Source organism: Epinephelus fuscoguttatus, linkage group LG17 (assembly GCF_011397635.1).
Source record: "Epinephelus fuscoguttatus linkage group LG17, E.fuscoguttatus.final_Chr_v1".
Taxonomy (NCBI): Eukaryota; Metazoa; Chordata; class Actinopteri; order Perciformes; family Serranidae; genus Epinephelus; species Epinephelus fuscoguttatus.
Genome location: NC_064768.1, coordinates 23,288,954 through 23,309,572, shown reverse-complemented (window position 1 = coordinate 23,309,572; position 20,619 = coordinate 23,288,954). Strand labels below are relative to the sequence as shown.

Sequence of the window (20,619 nt, the reverse complement as noted above, 5' to 3'; positions counted from 1 at the left end):
TTGGCTAGAATAGAGTAATAACGATTGGCTATCACAAATCACCAGAGCCAACAGAAGCCAGTGCAAACTTCATTTAACAAAGCAAATCACTAGGAGGATTGAAAGCTTGCGTCATATCTGTGGATTGTTGATGGTGTAATTGATTTTTCTTGGAAGACTTTATGCGATTACCATTTAGCCAATGGATATTTTGTTGTTATGGTGTTTTTTTTCTCTCAGTTATCAGATTCAAAACTACTTTTTTTTGTGCAGCTGCATTTTGTCTCATCATTGTGTCTCTGATTCAGGGTCAGTAGGCCTGTCACAATCGCCTTAGTACTTTTGTTAGAGGATATATTGTCCCGGAAATAACAACGATAAACAATATTGTCATTTTGAGACCACTGTATACCACTGATATAATAATTTACTGGCATAGTCATGCAAGTACACAAGAGCAATGTACTTTTAATTCTTAAGAATATTCAGATCGAGGTCCTGTCCATATGATACATCAATAAAGTGGTCTACAAGTGAGAACTTGAGAAAATTTCGCAAGTAGTTTTTTGGTACATGTTTTGTGTAAGATGTAGTTTTTAAAACTATAAAAGCAGATTTGAAACCTTAAAATCTCTCTCTTAAAAAAGTCAGAAGCCCCTTGTACACTGCTTCGTCAGGGTGGGAACTTCCATTATGCCGCCTTGGTATAGAAGGCAAAATTATGGAACAGGGTGACAGAGTTGTCGCGCCTTTATAGCTTCAGAGGTAGTAACAGTGCCGAAACAATGTCTGTATAAACGGGACAGCAGGCAGGATAGAACTATGGACGGCACAGGTGGGATGTTTTGATGACGTGTTAGGCGTGTGAGGTTTTAAAAGTAGACGTTAGCAGTCACCAGCTAGCTCAAAGAGGAAAAACAGAGGCCCAAATGCCCGCACATTGGGAAAACAATGAGGTCCGGGAGATCAGCCGCCATATCACAGAGATGGTAAATGATTGTTATTGCCATGTTATGCCTTTGTTATTGTTTCTAAAGCGTAGCTGGCATATATGTCTCACTAGAGGCGACGCTGTTGTTTTACGTGTGATGCCCATCACGCCTCTTATGATTACTCAAAACCAGCTTATTATCTAAAATTAGAGGGTCCTGTGTAAAAATGCAAAGGCAGCATGAAGAAGGGACTTCGTTGCAGCTTATAGCACGATCTCTGTGTAAAAAGGGCTATGGTCACATAAAGGTGCACTCTGGGTTTTTCCATTGTGAGTGACTGCAGTATTGCGGTATTCAGCATCAAATATCAAACTTTAATGAACTCTCATAAACCTAAATCCTTGCTTGCCCCTCTGTAAAATGCACCATCTTATGAGCTCCTGAACTGACTCACTGGCAGCAATAGACACACCGTGAGAAGATGCTGCCCCCTCTGCCACCCACCCTCCCCCCTTCTGCAGACATGTGGGCCACCGGTTGGTAGTTGAATCAGGCCAACTCAGCAGTTCAGGATGGGAGAGGAAGGAAAAGAATGGAGGAGGGGAGGAATGAGCCCTGACTCTTGTCCTGATATGAATTGTGTCCCAGAGACTCGCCGAAACAATGGACACTGACAGCTCATGTGGAAATACTCCCACAGACAGTTTTGACGTTGTGTGTGTGTGTGTGTGCGTGCGTGTGTGTGTGTAGAGAGAGTAGTGTTTTGGCCGCAGAGACTAGATGAAGTAAACCACAAATGGAGTCGGTGAAGCAAAGCATGGAGCAGGAAGAACCAAGGATATGTGTCACCACACACACAGGAAGTGTTTTGCTATGCTGTGTGGTTGTGTAAGAGAGGGTGTTGGTGTTTTCAGGTGCAGGGGAGGATGGGACGGAGGCCTGCACAAGCTTGTTGAGGATTTACCCAATCACACCCAGGGAACGGGGGCCCCTCACCTGGAGGCCAGGAAGGGGCTCTTCACTGACCCATGTTCATGACTGAATAGAGGTCAATGAGGGTGCTCGCGTTAATGGCAGGGTCCGCCACATACCAGTGGAGATCTCATGCTGAATCCCCTTCAAAGGGTTAAGAGTGGTGATGTCCAACAAAAGTGAACAGGAAGCCCATATTCAGCTAATACTGATTTGTTGCAAAACAAGGCGCACTTGACTGCCAGAGCTTCTCAATAGATGAGGTGTGTGTGTGACTGTGCATTAGTCTGCTTGGATAAGAATAAAAAATGATCTCAGTCAGCATGGGAGACAACATTTTCTCTGGCCACTTATGAGTCGAGTTGTAGCGTGATGGATTATTTTTCTTGCCCACAGTGTGAATCAGATGAATGTCTCCAGAGGCAGCTTCATAACAGAGGATCACTTTTCCTGTGGGTTGATGGAAGACCTTCTCAGCGAGGCGTCTTCTGAGACAGACAGTCTCGCCCTTTCTCAGTCTCTCTGTTTTCCCTTGCGCGAGCAGTTTACTACAAATCAGAACTGGCTCCGAGGCAGTGTGATGGGACGTCAGTTTTCAATCCTGCATGTCTGTTTACTGGCTTGGTTGTCTCATTTCCTCATCTGTCTGCTTGAATGTCACATCCACCAGCATTTCTTGGCCTGTCTGCACTATGTGTTCTTGTGACAGTGAGAGAGCCAGACAGACCATAATCCTCCTAGTGTGCTTGTTGTCTGTCACCTGTAGCAGATAAAAGATTAGAAAGTGACTCAGATCAGCGCCAGAAGGTGGAGGAAGGTAACGGTGGGGGTTAGCAGAGGTCTTTCAAAGTTCACTTGTGGTTTTGAGGAACTGATATCCAACCCGGATCCAAATTACACCAGTTAAGGTCTCATTTGACTCCTTTATGGACCTGTGAAGACAGTAGCATGGATGGACGGCTGAGGGCCACAAATCAGGCACACAAACTAGGGATGTGCAGAATTAGTCAGCTACTTGATTGAACATTGCTTGATTGGTGACATTAATCTTGGGTGTCCACCCTGAACTGTGATAATTGTATAGTTCCTCCGTGTTACCTGGGGAGAAGGTGTATGTGAAGCAGCCATGTTTTCACAGACATGGATGTAAACTGTAACTGCAACTTGGCACAACTTTGCAGAGGCAGAGAACCGCAAGGTGGCAAATCTAGTTTTAATAAATGTTATATGTCAACTTTTATTTAGTGACTTGTTGTCATTGGAAAAGCTAACCTCGTAGATGAAATTGTGCTCAAAATTTCAACTGTTTTCTGAGAGTTTTCTTTCTTTTAGAGTAGTCGAATAGTCTAAGATTTCCATTTAAACATCAGGAAAATTCGTAGTTAGGAACATTTCTTACACAAACAAAAAATCAACTGATGTCAGTAGTAAATTGACTTGCATTTGTATAGCGCTTTTCTAGTCTTCTGCCCACTCGAAGCTCTCTTACACTCTGTCACATTCACTTATTCACTCACATTCATACACTGGTGGCTGAGGCTACTAGGGCTGACCTTCGACTTCATTTTTGAAAATCGAAGCTTCGGAGCTCAGATTGATTTTAACTAACTATAACTTATAAATTATGGCGAAAAGGTAGTTTCGTGCAACCCTAGAATTAAGATAATAATTTCACAAATGAAAAAACACTTCTGGTGCCATCGAACGAAGCTTCGAAGCTTCAAATTTTTTGGGTCAGCCCTAGAGGCTACCATGCGAGGTGCCACCAGCTACTCAGTTAAACATTCAAACGTATTCATGCACTGACAGCAGAGTCATCAGGAGCAAATTTGGGGTTCAGTGTCCTGCCCTTCGGCATGCAGACTGAAGAACGGGGGACCGAACTGCAGATCTTCCGATTACTGAACGACCTGTTAAGCCTCCTGAGCCATAGCCACCCACACCCTAAGTTTCTTGCTAATGTATAATAATGTGTCATTTCCCGTATTTGGCTTCTGAATATTGAATGTTTTCATGATAGGCAAATAGAAATACCAAGATATGTTGTAACAAGCTTCAGTGGTTTAGTTCATTTCAGTTGGTTTATACAATATAGTAAATGCTTCAGTTCACCGACTGCACAGCCACCACTGCATTCTCTTCACATGTGGGTTTATTATTTTTAGCTCTCTCTCCCACTGTGGCCACTTGTTATGGCAATTCACAAAACCTGTTTGCCGCTATTTAAATAACATGAATAATTTCAAACACGACTACAGCACTGGGTGAGTTTTATTCATTTTTCTAAACTATAAAACTATCTCAACAAGCTGCTGCAAATGAACCATAGTCCCCTTTTCCCTCTCCTAAAGCGAGCCCACATGAAAAATATTCGCACAGGACTCATAAACTTTGTTCTCTTCATTAAGCAATGCGCAGCAAATCCAATTGAGAACAAATCTGTTCAGCCTGGGGGCTCATTAAACATTGTTTGATAGGCGAAGAGGCTGAAGGCTGCTAAGTTTTTGTTTTGGTTTGTGAGTGTGGGAGAGGAAGTGAATTGTGGACTGTATAAAAGATGATGAGCTGAGACAGAAAGATTTGATATCAGGAGACAGTATCTTGCGTTTCCACATAGTTTAGAGTCATTCTGTTGTCTGTGTTATCCTTAAGTCTGTCGCTGTCTCTCTCTCTCACACACACACACACACACATGCACACTTAATCACTCGTGGACTCTTGCACAAACAGAAGGCCAGACAGGTGGCAAGGACTCAAGTCCAAGTCTGCTGCTGCGACTTGTGTCACCGGAGCACAGCCAGAATCTATTTCCCCTGATCCATCCTTTGCCAAAATGCCTGTAAAATATATTATTTGTCATATGCTTGCAGGAGAGTGTTTTAATATCTTGATTTTTCACTTTGTAATGAAAAATCTGTCCACCGCTTCTTTCTCAGTATATCTTTTCTTAGATTTCCAATAACTTTAATATTCCACACCCTGGCGGGTATTTATATCTTCACGTGGGTCAGTAAGCAGCAAAGGCAGAGCCCGGGTACCTGTGGGCCAGATGGTGGTGGAGACTTTGTGAAGCTTAAATCAACAGCATGTGTTTTCTTGGTTGGAAACATGCATATGATCGGCAGAGAGGCAGCTGGATTAAAACCAGAAGCAGTAGTTAGTTATATACAAGAGAGGGAGAGAAGGAGGGAGGAGGCAGGAAGGGTGGTGAACCCCCCCCACAGCACTGCTGCTCTGAAGGGGGGAACACTTGAGTGGAGATTGAAAGGGTGGAGGAATGCAAGACCTGTCTACTCCATCGCTCCCCTCTTTGATGACCCCACACACACACACACACACACAAACAGGTTAATCTCCTTATGTACGCACACACATTCTCACACTCCCTTCTCTCAAAATACCTTTCTCTTCATCCTACACTCCCCTTGTGATTGGCCCAACCTTTGCGTATGTATAGGTGGTATGTGTGCATGTTTGTGATGGGGGTGGATGATACCTGCAGTGAATCTTAAACCTGTGACTTCCACCCCACCCCACCCTACCCCACCCAACCACACAGGCCAAGCCAGAGCGGAGCAGACAAGGCAGCTCCATTTAACGTGTCCCAGATGTGCAGCCCGGCCCCTGTGTGCCGCCGAGTGAAATGAGTGCAGGGAGTGAAGGAATGGAGGGGGTGCGTGCAAAGTGCTGCCCAACACATATGCATGCAGAAGTTTCAGAGCTTTGTCTTGTGTTATCAGGGTGGAAAACGTCTTTGTTTTACCTCTCGCAGACAGCTTCACCTGACGCGTGCCTGAGTCTCGCTCGGTTTTTCCAATCCCGGGGTTTGCTTTATCTTCTTTTATCTACGAGAAGCATGACAAAGCAATACTCTCAGATGACTGCAGTTCTTTGAAGTCTGTTAATAAGTTAACGTGACAGTCCAGACTTCAGGCTCTTTTTTCTATGAGCATTGTTTGTTGTTCACAGAACAGTGATTGCAGTTATGCATGTGTGTATGTGCACAGTAGTGTAGTTTTCTCCTGTATGCAATAAGCATCATGAGCAAAATGAATGTATCAGAAGTTCTTGTGATGAAGAATGGCTGCTTTTTTGTGTTGTATTTTTATGTGTTATTTAAGTATTGCTGGTATTAGTATTGATGCATGAACTTGAAAGCAGCATTTTAATGTCGCATGGCAATATGATATTTATTTTCTACAATATCAACAAGTTATAAGGGATACTTTGGATCTTTTGAAGTGCGTTTGTAGGAGGAACTTAACCATAATCAGTGTGTTACCTACAGTAGATGTCAGTCAGCATGTCCTCAGTTTGCGACACAAAAAGTAAGCAATGTACTGCTGTGGATGGGGGCAGCAGCAAAATGTACTTTAGCCACCTAAAAAAAGGTCCTACCAAACAAATCCAGAACAGTTTAAGTGTATGCTATACTGAGAATATATTCACCACTTTACCTGTCCATCTGAGCGCCCATTCTGACAGGGACGCTGGTAACGGCTTCACTTCCCCATCTATGCTCTCGTCAAACCCACCAGACTCCATTGAGAAAAAGGGGCATTTTAGCTCACTGAATAAAAGAGCTGCTGGTCTACCACTGAATCAATCAGTTAGTTAGATAGTGTTATTGTGTGACTTTGGTGGAACCGAACTAATCCTTTCAAACGCCAAAGTCACACAGTACCACAATCAAATTAGCTGATCGAGGCAGCGGTACACCAGCAGTTCCTGTGTTCAGTGATGTTAAATTGCTGTTTTTCTCAATGGAGTCTGGCTTTGAATAGAGCAATGTAACAACCTCGGCTCCCTGTCGGAAATCGCTGTGTGAGATAAAGTGGTGAAAATATTCTAAATGTAACGTAAGCTGATCACATGTTTTGTATGTAAACTTACTTTGTGAGGTGACTAGTAATGGCTGTCGATAGCTTTCAGATACATGTAGTGGAGTAAAAAGAAAAATATTCCCCTCTGAAATGTAAAACTAGAAATTGAAATAACCAAGTTAAGCACAAATACCTCAAAACTGTACTTACCCACTGCAGTGAGTAAATGTTTTTAGTCATTTTCCACCACTGCCTGTAAGTTGATTATTTTCTGTGCACCTAGCATAACACAGCATGCACAGGATCACAGAAACTTCCAGTAAGATCCTGCCCAAATCTTCAGTGCAGCTGTCGATTATAACCACGTACGTTTATCAAGCTTCTCCAAATTTCCACCCAGGCCCTGCCTCAACCACCCCTGCAAGAATGTGAAATATGTTTGCATGTTTAAAAAAAGACGTTCTTCTTTATTCTGTCTGGATTCTTTTTCCATGTTAGTGTTAGCCGAACGTCTTGGCAGCGGTCAGCCCCTAAACACACAGATAGACTTCCCGGCCGTCTCCAATGGGGAGGAGAGGAGACGTCCAAGAATACTGATTGTTTTGGTTCATTCTTCACATTTAGATGTGTATGTCCCATTGGAAGGGGCTCCACGTGCACTTTACATTGACAAAGGTTTCAACTTGACCCGGCAACTCAAACATTAGGGGAGAAATGCCTGTTTTAGTATGCTCTGCAGCTTATTTACATGGGAGAGGAATGTAGAAATTTGCTATTCAGCTCATTTTGCTGTATTTGGATGTGTTGTATGAAACCACTGGAGAGTCATGAAAACCAGCTATTTCTGAGCCCACGCTACGAGGAGGAAGCAGAAGAAAAGCGCTCTGCATTTCATTAAATCCTGTCTTTTCTAATGCAAACAGGAACAAAAAAATGTAAATGTGGCAACAGGAAAAATGTTTCAGACGACACATACGCTTTACTGTACTGCATTGTACTGGGCTGTCTCGTTTTGTCCTGCATGGCTGTGCTCTGTCATGTGCTGTTTCATCCCGTTCTACTTTATGCCATATTCCTGGTGGTTTGAAAGTGAGGAGCTTCCAGCTGTGTGTGCGTGTGTGTGTGCCTGTCTGTGGGGCCCAGGAATGGAACCCACCGCCACAGCATCCAGTGACCTAATGCAAAAGGCAGCAGGGTCTAGCACTATTCACCATTCTCTGTGTGCTCTCCCCCTCTCCACTGATTATGGTCTCTCCTGTCACTAAGTACTTTGTCACGCTTGGTCGAAAACCATGATGGGGGCTGGGGGGTTGTTGGGGTGCAGGAATGTCACTTGCATAGATGGACTGTAGCTGTATACAGAGCAACAGGCCGTAGGTCATGGGCTGCAGTTTCAGCATACAAAAGTGAACTGATGAATATATCGTGGCTGTCCTTTGAAAACTGTGTATCTACAATAAATGTTAACTTTTAATATTTATTTTCAGATATTCCAATGTATTTTTAGATTATTTATCTATCTTAAAGGAATATTCCGCCCGCAAAATGTCCATTTGTATGGAGTACAATACAGTTTTTGCAAAACACTAGATTTAAAACACGTCAGTACAAACAGTCTCACGCACAGCCGAGTGGTGTGCCTGGGCATGCACGTGCATTTTACCTTTATGTACATGCATGCTCAGGCACACTGAGGGTATGCTACTCGTAGGCGGAAGTGTTTTAAATTATAATTTGTTAGCGTGTTTGGGGAAGTACTGAGCATGCGACTGGATATATGAGACTTGGATTGTACTGCACGAGTTGTGTGCAAGTTTGTTAAAGGATGTTTTGACACAGTTTTGCTGTTGTGAAACACACCCCCCTTTTACTTTAATTTATGAAGAATGTTCACCTTTTTTGGATTCTTCACTCACCGTGGAGGCCATGCAAGAAAATTTGAAGTAAGCAAATTTTCTCAAAACATAAAATAAGGACTAGTTTGACATTTGGGAAATATTACCGTCACTCTCATGTCTGCACAGTAGCTACAGCCAGCAGGCAGTTAGCTTAGTTTAGTTTAGTTTAGATTATCTTAGATTATCTTAGCTTAGCTTAGTTTAGCGTAGTTCAAACACTTGAAACGGGGGAAATGGCTAGCTTGGCTCTGTCAGTATATAACAAAATTTGCTCCAAAGTAAACACGCTTTATCTTATTTGTTTAATCCCCACAAAAGCCAAAATGTGAAGTCATTAGTTTGCATATATCCCAAAATGCTAAACTAGTTCTTTGAGTTTATAGGAGACGTTTATAGGCTACATGGTTCAACAGACATTGACTATATGTTGATCTGTGCTCATCATCCTTAATCTAGCATGTAGCTAGGGCAGCAACTGACAATTATTTTCATGGGTGATTAATCTGTCAGTTATTTTTTTAATAATTGATTAGTTGTTTGGTCTTAAAGATGACAGAAAATTGAGAAAAATGACGATTAATGTTTGCCCAAAGCCCAAGATGACATCCTCAAATGTCTTAGTTTAGTCCACAAACCAAAGGTATTCAGTTTACTGTCACAGAGGAGTAAAGAAACCAGAAAATATTCACCTTTAAGAAGCTGATATCAGAGAATTTTTCTTTATACTTAAAAAAATTACCCTAACAGATTAATCCATTTTCAATTTGGTGGCAATTAATAGTTGACAGGTAATTAACTAATCGATTAATCGTTGCAGCTCTACATTTGGAATTTCACACAAGTATCATGTATCTCAATACCCAGCTACAGTCAAGTCTTTGCATGGTGTAGTGTTACCACCGTAGTCGTCTACATTGCGTCTTTGTAGCAGCCTGAAAGGATTGTGTGTTTGTAAGTTCCTCAGCAGGACTGCTAGTGTCTGGGACGTATCAGTGAGTAAAAATATCATTACCAGGGGTCACACCCCTGAGGGGTCGCTGCTGAAGCTGTTAGCAGGGTGTTGATGTTGTCGCCTCCATCCCAAGTCTCACATGCACATAATAACGAGGCTTTCCACTGATTAAGTTATATTTCTAAATCAGAGATAATGAAAAGTTAATAGCTCTTAAACGTTTTCTTCCAGCTGCTTTGACAGTGACTCATGATGATTGGAGCTTCTTATGTAGGCTAGATGGATACAGCATGTACTGCCCATGAAGCACAAAGATTTCCATTCACATAGATTAACATGTTCATGTGCCCTGACACGCAGGCACTATGCATTCACACATGCTAGCACTGCACACACAACACTGTCAAATCATGAAAAATTGTTATTAAGTCTGGCTCTGGTTCCAACACAGGTATACCAAAAGAACTTGGACATAGCGTGCCGACTTTCACAAAGCCCTGTGTGAAATATCACACATGAGGCCGGCCCCAAACACCTCTTTAAACCTTATTAGTCTGAACTTCTGCTTAGTGGCTCAGTCATGTTACAGCTGCGGTGTTGCATTTTAACATCGCTGCTTACAGAGTGGCGTACACAAACACACATCATAAAAATTCCCTGTTAATTAATTTCCATTTGTGTATTACTCACATTGCTCCGCACATAAAATCACCACCAGAGCCTAAGAGGGATTTGAAACACTTGTCAAAATCTAAGTGTGTTTTTCTTGTGGTTCGTTCCCATTGTCTCTTCAGTCTCTGTTACAGTTGTGTCGAGTCAGTAGTGAATGTAAGAAGACCTGCCAGGAACAAGTGTGCACGGAGGCCCTAATGGTTGATCATAAAACCCCTTAGATTCCTGTCTTTTATGGGAGATGGTGGAAAAGCAGTAGGACTTTAAAGGGCCTTCTCTTCACAGCTTTGGTTAACTAGAGGTGGGCTGCAGTGGAACAAAGACTATTTTTCTTCTTTTTCCAAGAACAGCATGAGGCGGTCAAAAGCAACCTAGAGCCAGATGCAAAAAAAAAAAAAAAAAAAATAGTTAGCTGGCTTCTAATTGGTCTGATTTTCCATCCCGATGTAGCATTGCAACAAAAAGTATATATTTCAGGCTTCATTCGTATGATTGTCAGGTAGCTCTCATTTAGCACCAAGTGTGGCTGTGAGAAAGATTAGCAATATGCCAGTGATGGATCGCATTACTTTAACAGCTTCATGGCAAGCTTGAAATAGACACTTTGGTTCAAAGCAGCCCGTGCCTGTCTCGAGAAGTTATGCAGGTCTTCAACCTGTTCGGAGATATCTCCAACTACATTTACCCCCGCATTCCTTAAGTGTCATACACACACACTCATACAGGCAGACTCATGCACACGGCCACACACATCAACAGAGAGCAAAATGTAGAAGTCACCCAATAGACGTCCACCTCTGACCTCTTTCCCCTGACCTTATGTGGGCTTTCTGGCATTATGGGGGGGATTTCATTAGCGCCAGTATTCCTCAATAAAACATTTCTTTCATGATTACTTTATACCAGTGCTGCAACAGCAGTGTGCAATGTGGAAATCTTTCTTTATCCTCCCAGCTGTGTCAGAGCTCTCGTATTACCCTTACTGTTACTCTCACCACAGATGTTAAATGTTGTTTAAGTGAATGAATGTTTTTTCCATCCCTGTCAGCATTTAGCCTCGCTATTAGCTGTACTTCTCATACAATTCCCTGACCTTAAGTAAAGAGCAAGCTCAGGTTTAAGGTAAAAGCACACAGCTGGAATGTGCATGGATGCTCTGTGTGTTCTTAGATTGTTATGGAAGCAAATAGGAGTTTAACAACCACTGAATATTTAATACTGACATCTAAAATTATTGAAATTTAAACACCACAAGAATGAAAATACTTTACTTAGCGAGCCATGTATCTGAATTTATTTGTTCTGAATTCATCCCTTTGAAATTAAAATATGAAATTTGTGGATTTGCAGTATTAAAAGCTTTTTTCAGTGCCCACAAATTCAGTTCCAGGAATTAAAGCTTCAGAAAATCCCTCCAAAAAAGATTCAAGTTGCCTTAAATTTCAATTTCAGGATAGACCATTGAGTCTGAATGTAGTCGTACCAGAACACGGTCTGTCAGTCATGTGATCTAAGAAAGCAGCTTGAAAATTCAAACTCAGAAAGATAGTTTGTGCTGTTTTATTTGCAATTGATTGAACCGGATGTTGCTATTTCAGCTTGAATTTTTGCATATGAATGTGTTCACACTGAAATAATATATATCCAAATTCAGCTTCGGAAATGGAAAATAGAGACATTTCAAAGAGGTGACTTTAGAACAAACAAAGTCTGATACATTTTTTTTTAATAGAATAATTCAATGCAAAGAACTCAGTGGTGTTTAAATTTCAGTATTTAGTATTCAGTGGCTGTTGCAACTGAATAGAGAGACATGTGTGAGACAATGTGGAGACATAACACTTATGTCTCTCGTTTGGTTCTGTAGCTTGTGCATCGCCTAAATTGGCATTTCATATTCCATACTGTGACCGTTAAATAACACTTGATGGTAAAATAACACTGTGGAAATGTTAAGTAACAGCTAATTGAACCACCAGGCTTTCCCAACAGGCTTTGATCTGAGGTGTTGTTTAGCCTGCAGATCCTGGCAGTGACCCGACAGTCTTTGATTAATGGGTTCACGTTGGATTACCCATCATGCTTCAGTGTAGCAGGGATTAGGTTTGTCAGGAGTTGTTACGATAACCTTTGTGTGATCGGCTGGAACATGCTCCCTTAGTTTAGCTCTGCACCCGAATCCGTGTGTGTGTGTGTGTGTGGGTGTGTGTGTGTGTGTGTGTGCATGTGTGTGTGTGTGTGTATCCCACACAGTTAGGACTAGAAAGCTGTGACACCTGATAGTTCGTCCTTACTTGGCTTCTTTGTAGTAATCAGTGACCTTTATGAGATTGGACCGGTTTAGAAAAGTCTTTTTCAATATGTAATTTAAAGGGCAGAGCAATTTTCTTGCATTATCCTAAAATGCAGTCACATTTAGTCAAAACTCCACTGCACAGCACATGCAAGTTCACTTTGAAACACACACTTTCGATTGTGGAGTGTGTTCATCAGGGATTTTTTTTTTCTACAGTAGCAGAGAACATAATGTTTAAGTTTGCAATGGAAAAACCCATTTCAGTTTGATGAATGCACTGGTCCTGAATATAATACCCCAGCCCCGCAGACAGGCTTAATAGACAGACAGGGTTTTGCTGCCACAGTCTGGTTCTATGACTCGACATCTTAATTTGTTTGGCATCTCCAAATGCTGCAATCCAATGATTCTCCAGTGGTTTTAGTTACCAGGGGAACGTGCTGTAGCTGCAGCCGTGCTTGTTATGGAAGGCACGGTGCCCTGTAGGGCTGCAGCGTACAATTATTTTCATAATTGATTAATCTAGTGATTATTTTCTCAAGTAATTTATTAATCATTTGGTGAAAAATCACAATTTCCCAGAGCCCAAGGTGACTTATTCAGATGCCTGACCTCCTGTCTAAAGAGATTCAATTTACTACAACTATTAATGACAACGAAAATTTGAGAGGCTGCAACCAGAGAAATTATTCATTGACAAAAGGCTTAAATGATTCAATTAAGTGTGAGCTTAAAGGTTGTTGGTTTATTTGCTTTTGTTAGCCTGACACCCATTAACCAGTAACGACGCAAAATACAAGATGCCTTTCCTTCTAGTCCAATACTACACTGATGGAGTGAGCTTTAGCACCACACTTCAAAGCACTAACTGTTACCCATTTAGATTTGGTGATATTTTAACGTTATGTGATGTAGGTCTTTGATTATATCTTGTTTTCGGTTGACTTTGCTGACACATAGCTGGCTGGCTGCAGTAACATGCTGAAACATAATGCCAGATGTCCACCTTCTCATCGGGCCGACCTTCAGGCAGACTGGAAGGTGGGCACAGTGTTTCCAGCGTTACTAGTGGTAATCACTGAATGAGCAGCACCGCTAGCGAGCGCCCACTAGGGCCAGATGGTGTGCAGTACGGTCACTGAAGAGCAGTAAAATTAACCCATAGACTGACATGTGTAACCAGTCAAAAAATATTCTCGACAGTCAACTGTTGACATCTCTACTTAAGGGTTTGCGTTCTTTCTTGTACATACTTGGCTTGCATTCGTGTTCTTCTGCAAACTATGTGGCGTTACTGCATGCTTGGTAATTATCTAGATATGTACATGAAGTTTGATACTTTAATTGACATTCAGGTCTGGTAAACAGCCGTCGCTATGACATCACCACCTGTGTGATCGGATCGGTTGGTGTGCTAGTTTTCCGCTCACTATGTTTCCCCTTTGAGTTGCTCGTTTCACTTTTAAAAAAGAGAAATTGGAGTGGAGAGATGTGTATTTTGATTTGTTATTGTTGTTAATCACATTGCTAAACAGTAAAAATCATCAGTGAGATACAATTAAGCAGTAGAGCCTTTAAAATTAAGCGCTTCAGGTGAATTCTGATCAGTGTAATCAACACAAGGTGTCCCAATCCCACATTTATATTAACTTAATCTTTATTCTTCAGCTTTTGCCACAGGACATATGAAACGCACCCAGCTTCTTTGTATCTGTAGGTTCCTTTAAACAAATTATACCAACATGGGCTTCTTATGGGATTTAGCAGAACAGCTGTGAGACATTACAAATAGCATAATTATAGTCGTACACATAGGATTTCTGACTGAAGGATCATCTGTCCTACTAAGTACAACTGGTGATGTGGTGTGCTGTGTGGTTTCAGACTGAGGTGAGCGTGTGGAGGGAGGAGGGTGTTAAACCATAGACCTGTAATGAGACTCTGCAGCCATCCCCTCCAGCATGGTTCCCATCAGGGGAGACTTGCACTTGTGGCAGAGATTCCAGCCCTATGGCAGATGCCTTGTCTGGATTCAATCAAATCAGCGTCTGCCTCAACATGCCCAGAAAACTAAGAATACAGTGCACTTTGTTTGATATTTACAAGCAGTTGGTCAAAAATGGCAGCAAAGTTTGATGAGATTAGGCTACTTCTTTGTCTGGTACGACGCAGTTTTGTCACAGCAGTTTGGCTTGAGTGTTTGAGCGCTTGACAGCATTATTTCATGCTGCGCCAAGAGACGTCAATCTACTCTGTCACTAACACTCATTCATCATTCTTATTTTTCCCCCAATTTAGTCATCACCAATTCCCCATGTGTACTGTGGTCTGTATCACTGCTGACACCCGCAAAAGCTGCTTCTTCTCTACTGACAGACTGATTTCCTCCATATCTGAAGCTGTCGTAAAACATGCTGCTTAGTCAACATTCTGCTCAGGAGGAGCACGAGAAGGCGGTGGAGGATGAAAATGCGTATTAATGACGAGTCAGCATTGCATAGGGAGTTGTATGGCAGACGTCCACACTCCTCTGAGGCCGCAGGGTCGAGTGGCCAGCTGGCTCAGCTCGCAGACTCCATATTTGTTTCAGTGTTCTCTCCCTCCACTTTGAAGACAAGGCCAAAGATTACAGTGTGCTCACCCACGATAATTTCAGAAAGCAGGTGTCCCAAACAGTAGGGCAAAGATGACTCATCACCCGTTGCCATGGAAGTGCAGGAGCTGATGCTCCTGCTTAGGGACCTTCACTTCCTGTCACATCAGGCTTTGCTGTGTCCAGATTTCCTGTCTGCCTGAGAAGGGAAGATTAGAGAGCTAACATGTTATTTCTTTCATCATGGAGCACACTGAATCATTTCTCACTATCTCACACTGTATTCGTCAGAACCATAACTCCATGATTGTGTTCAAAGATATTTTTTATTCCACTCTTGCAAAGACTCCCCCTTTTGTAATTTTATTTTAGTAAGTACATGTTTGGCAGTGACTCTGTTGTTCTGAAGAAGCCATGAGGGGTTTCATTGTTTTATTGATTGCTCTAAATCTCTAGTTGGAAACATAATGCTTCAGCTGAAATTACCACACTGAGCTTCCCTCTCAGCTCATTCTTTCCGCACTGTATTATGTCCTTCAGGGTCTTGTACCAGCTCAGCTAGTGGAGGACGATTTTTTTCATTTTCCTTTACCGAGTCTGATACCTGAACTTGTGTCGACTGATACCAAGTACTGATCACGCTGATCAGCACGCTGGTCATCTAGGACAATAAATTTGTCAGTTTCTCGGCTATCTTTGTTGGTTTTGGCCCATCTTTGTGGAACTTTTCATGGCGTTGGAATTTGGTGTCTCATTTTTTCTCCTGCAGTTCCCCCTGTTTTTATGCCTCTGCGCCGGCGATAACCGTGGCCGTAGGTATTATGTTTTCAGGTTGTCCTTTTGTCCGTCCTATTCTTGTGAACCCAATATCTTAAGAACATTCTGAGGGAATTTCTTCAAAATTGGCACAAACATTCACTTGGATTCAACCATAGGTCAAGGTCACTGTGACCTTGCATACGTCTCATTCTTGAGAACTCAATATCACAAGGAGGCCTCGAGGAATTTTTCTCAAATTTGGTACAAATGTCCATTTGGACTCAAGAACGAACAGATTAGAATTTGGTAAAGTCAAAAGTCTAGGTCACTGTCAACATATCTTTGGCCGTAACTCAAGAACTTACGTTATTTACGACAAAATTTGACGTAAATATCTAATAGGATAAAATGATGAAGTGATGACATTTTATATCCAAAAGGTCAAAGGTCAGCCTCACTGTTACATAATAATGTTCTGCAAAAACACTTTTCTGGTCAGTATTTCATATCTCAGAAACTGAAGGGGAGACTTTCAGTCAGACACTGAACTGATGTGTGTGAAGCGTCCATGTTTTCACAGACAGGGATGTAAACTGTAAGTGCAACGTGACTGGTTTGCAGAGTCATACAACCACAAGGCGGTAATTGTAGTTTCTCCTCTGCTTTTCTCGGCTTCACATACTTTATAAGATTGCTGGTGTTGAAATTGGCAACACTCGTGCCACCCTTCGAATCTGTAGCCTCACATATTGCACATGTTGCCTTTTTCCTGGTAGTGCTTTCTTGTCCTGTGTAAAAGGTTGCCAAATTGCTGTTATTTTGATGGCTAACACTGGAGTATTTACTGGTAATTAAATCTTCTTCACCACTCTAATAAAGCAGTTGCAAGTGGCTGCACAGCGCAACTTGCAGTGAAGGCCACTGTTACGAAGCGGCGAAGAACAATTGATCTCCAGAAAAACTTTATTGATAAATGACAGGGCATCTGATGGGTGCATGGACTTGTGTACTCATGATACCAAATCCAGCATTTTAGGCAGTGCATGAGAGGCATTTCCCATACTAGCATTGGTATCGGACCAATTCTACGGTTTATTTATCTTTTTAATTTTTTGAGTTCAGTGTTTGCACTGAGGATAGTACATGTATGTGTCTGTGTAGAAGTGCACACTCTGAATCCCTACAGCTGCTGCCTGGTAGCAGAAGGGTGGGTCACCTCTGTCAGCACAGGCAGGAATGCTCTGCACACTCAGCGTTTCATACAAACATGAACAGAGAGAGACTCAGTATTAGCCATATGTGAATCCAGTTAATACGCTCACATGTCATTCTTTCACACACAGGTTGGACTTATTGCAAAAAAAAATTGGCTTCATACTTAACTCACTTGTAGAGGTTCAGTAGTAAGAACTGTGCTCTGTCACACATGGCATAAAATCTGTATAAATGATTAGCAGGTCTCTCACAGGAAAGTTATTTTCAAGCACATCTGTGCATAGTTTGATCAAAGGTTGTTGAATTTGTAAGGCAGGTGGTTTGATTTATATATGTAGGCAAAGACTCATGTACAGGTTTTGTAGTTCCAGGATGGAATTCTTTCTGTTTTCAGTTTGTTTTAACTTTCCAGATCCTCGTCTTAGTCTTTTTGGACCTTAGGTGTTTTAGTTTTTCCTTGTTGCCTTTAACATTTGGGGACAAAGCATGCATGGAAGAAAGAATGTTTTTAGCCTGTGTTGCCTGCACATAAGCAATGATGAAATTTCTAACGCTGTTTCTCCATCTTCCTTTTATGTCTTTACAGAAGAGGTCGACTACTCCAACTATGGAACCAACACAATAACTCGTAAGAAGAAGGCTGTGGTCGCCCTGCGCAATAACGACATCAACCGCAAGCGCCCACACATCCGCATCGGCATGCCGCAAGACTTCCGGCCCGTCTCCTCTATCATTGATGTGGACATCCTACCTGAATCTCATCGCCGTGTCCGACTGTATCGTCACGGCTCGGACAAACCCTTGGGCTTTTACATCCGGGATGGAACCAGCGTACGGGTGACGCCACATGGGCTCGAGAAAGTCCCTGGCATCTTCATATCTCGGCTGGTGCCTGGAGGGTTGGCAGAGAGCACCGGGCTGCTGGCGGTTAATGATGAGGTGCTGGAGGTGAACGGCATTGAAGTGACTGGAAAGTCCTTAGATCAGGTGACAGATATGATGATTGCCAACAGCCACAACCTGATTGTGACAGTTAAGCCGGTGAACCAGCGCAATAATGTGGTCCGCAGCAGCAGGATCTCAGGGAGCTCAGGCCAGTCGTCTGACAGCAGCGGGTCAACTGGTTACCCGAGTTTGTCAGTGGCATCAATGGGGGTGATGTCCTCTGGAGCACACGGGTACCAAGACGACCTGGAGAGTGACGAAGAGACGGATATAGTCATAGAGAGCAGCCTCAAGCGGCCGTCGCAGAGATCCAATGCTTCCCTGGCGTCCAGTGCATCTCGCACACACCAGCAGACACCAACGACAGCTTCAGGCCCAGCAGCACCTCCAAGCCCGCCCTCACGTCCTTCATCAGTGGTCTCCACTGCCTCCTTCCACTCCCAGCCTAGCCTCAACGGAGGGTCCCACTCCCACCACCACAGCAGCCTCAGCTACCAGCTCCACAGAGACCTGAACCTTCAGCACAACGCACACCAACAGTCCCAGCACCGCCATCACCAAGCACAGCCTTCACATCACACCAGCAACCCAGCCCTCCGCCACAGCAACGGCAGCCTGCACAAAATCCTCAGCTCCCTGAAAACGGACCCACGACACAGTCTGGCACTGCCCAGGGGAGGGGTGGAGGAGGACGGCACCGTCATTACCCTATAATACTTAAAAAACGCACACACGCGCGCACACACACACACACACACACACACACACACAGACACACACACAGACACACACAGAGACAGATACATCCCAACTGCTCAGAGACTTAAACTGGAACACCACGCCGGATAAATATGAGCACGAGTGTGTTTATCAGATACTAATTGTGTAACTTCTCTTTGTTTTATGAGATAACTGATTATTTGAAGTTACAAGCCAGGAAACACAGAAAATGTATTGTATATATTTCCTGTATTTTTTAAAGTTGTCTTTGTCTTACATCAAAAGATTTGTACGTATGTATGTAAAAAGCATCAGAACAAATAACTGTTTTTAGGCGAGTCCACTGTATCCTAGAGTTCTGAATGTGCCTACAGCCTAATATCTTTTATTAGTGACCACTTTTATTAAGATCCTTCTCATTCTTGTTACCGGGACCAACTTGGGGTTGCTTATGGATGTTTTTAAAGAGTAAATCTATATTTCTTATATTCTGATAAATGCTGTTTAGAATATGATTTTTTTTAATAGTTCTTTTATGCATTGATGATTGTGATCAAATCCTTGTATCTGTTCCAATAAATTATTCTAAGTCTGCAAACTAGAGATGGTGATGTGTGGTTCAGCAGTTGCACTGGCAGTTCCTTTACCACGGATCAAAAGGTTGAAAGCTAAAGGTCTAGTGTGGAGGATTTAGGGGGATATTTTTGGCAGAAATTGAATAAAATAATGTAAGTATGTTATCTTTGGTGTAAAATCATCCGAAAACAAGAATAAGAAGAATTGTGTTTTTGTTACCTTAGAATGAGCTGTTTATATCTACATAGTGGCATCCTCTCTGCGAAGAGGGCATCAGAAAAACACTGATTTTTTTATGTGAAACTGCTTTATTCAGTGTTCTTTCCGGCTTAAATCATTGAGTCCATTTCTTGTGGAGAGGAAGAGACTTCTGCGGATAATTCGGCTCCTGGTAAAAACCTCCTGAACATCTGGATCATTAGTTATCAGAGAAAAAATGTGAGCAGACAAACAAATGCAAGGCAAGCAGCCTGTCCCAATATGCCAAATAGCATTAGAGAAAAATTGATTTGTAATGACGTGAAACTACTTTAATCAATGTTTTTAATGGTTTAAATGACAGGGTCTGTTTGTTTTTAGAGGAGAACTTTGCGGATAATTCAGCTCTCTTTTAAAACCTCTTAACGTCCGGAGCACACATCTGTAACATGCTTCACAGCATAGGAGAAACACTGATTTGTAACATGAAACTGTGTTATTCAGTGTTTTTACAAGTTTTAATCACCTGGTTTGTTTGTTTTGGAGATGAAGATACCTCTGTGGATAATTCGGCTCCCGGTAAATACCTCCTGAATCACTAAAGGATTTCTAACCAGGAGAAGTTTCAGCTGGTTGCACTCCACAATCCTCACACCTAGATGCCACTTAACCCCCCTAAATCTTACACACTGTTCCTTTAACAGCAATGTTACACTGACAGATGAAAGTTTGTGATTCAGTTTGTCTTAGTTTACCTAATTTCTATATCCTGAATTTAATCACTTAGTTGCTTAGTTATGGGTGTATAAGTTACCTAAATTTTCACTTGTATCACCAAGTTTTTGTACCAAAGAAAAGCCTTGTCTACTAAGCATACAGTAGATGCAGGTTTATCTGAAAAACACTGGCTAAACAAACACAATGTGACACTGAGATATTTCCAGGTCAGCTTGACCGGGTTTAAGGAGGAAAACTGAATAAAACCACACAGAACATTTTTTTTTTTAGTGCAAGTTCCTGAGAACCATAAGTCAGAAGCTTTTTACCATTGACAGTCAACAAAGCAAGTAGTCACAGCAGAGGCTGACA

At 42.2% G+C, this 20,619-nt stretch overlaps 1 protein-coding gene across 1 annotated transcript in view; it reads left to right on the top strand.

The window, feature by feature from the left end:
* pard6gb (par-6 family cell polarity regulator gamma b) overlaps positions 1 to 19,354 on the top strand; it is a 43,430-nt gene extending 24,076 nt beyond the window's left edge. The window contains exon 3 of the mRNA XM_049603156.1: positions 17,678 to 19,354. Coding sequence (XP_049459113.1) covers positions 17,678 to 18,750 — 1,073 coding nt within the window. The 3' untranslated portion in view covers positions 18,751 to 19,354. The remainder of the gene's footprint in view (positions 1 to 17,677) is intronic.
* Positions 19,355 to 20,619: the final 1,265 nt, after the last annotated feature.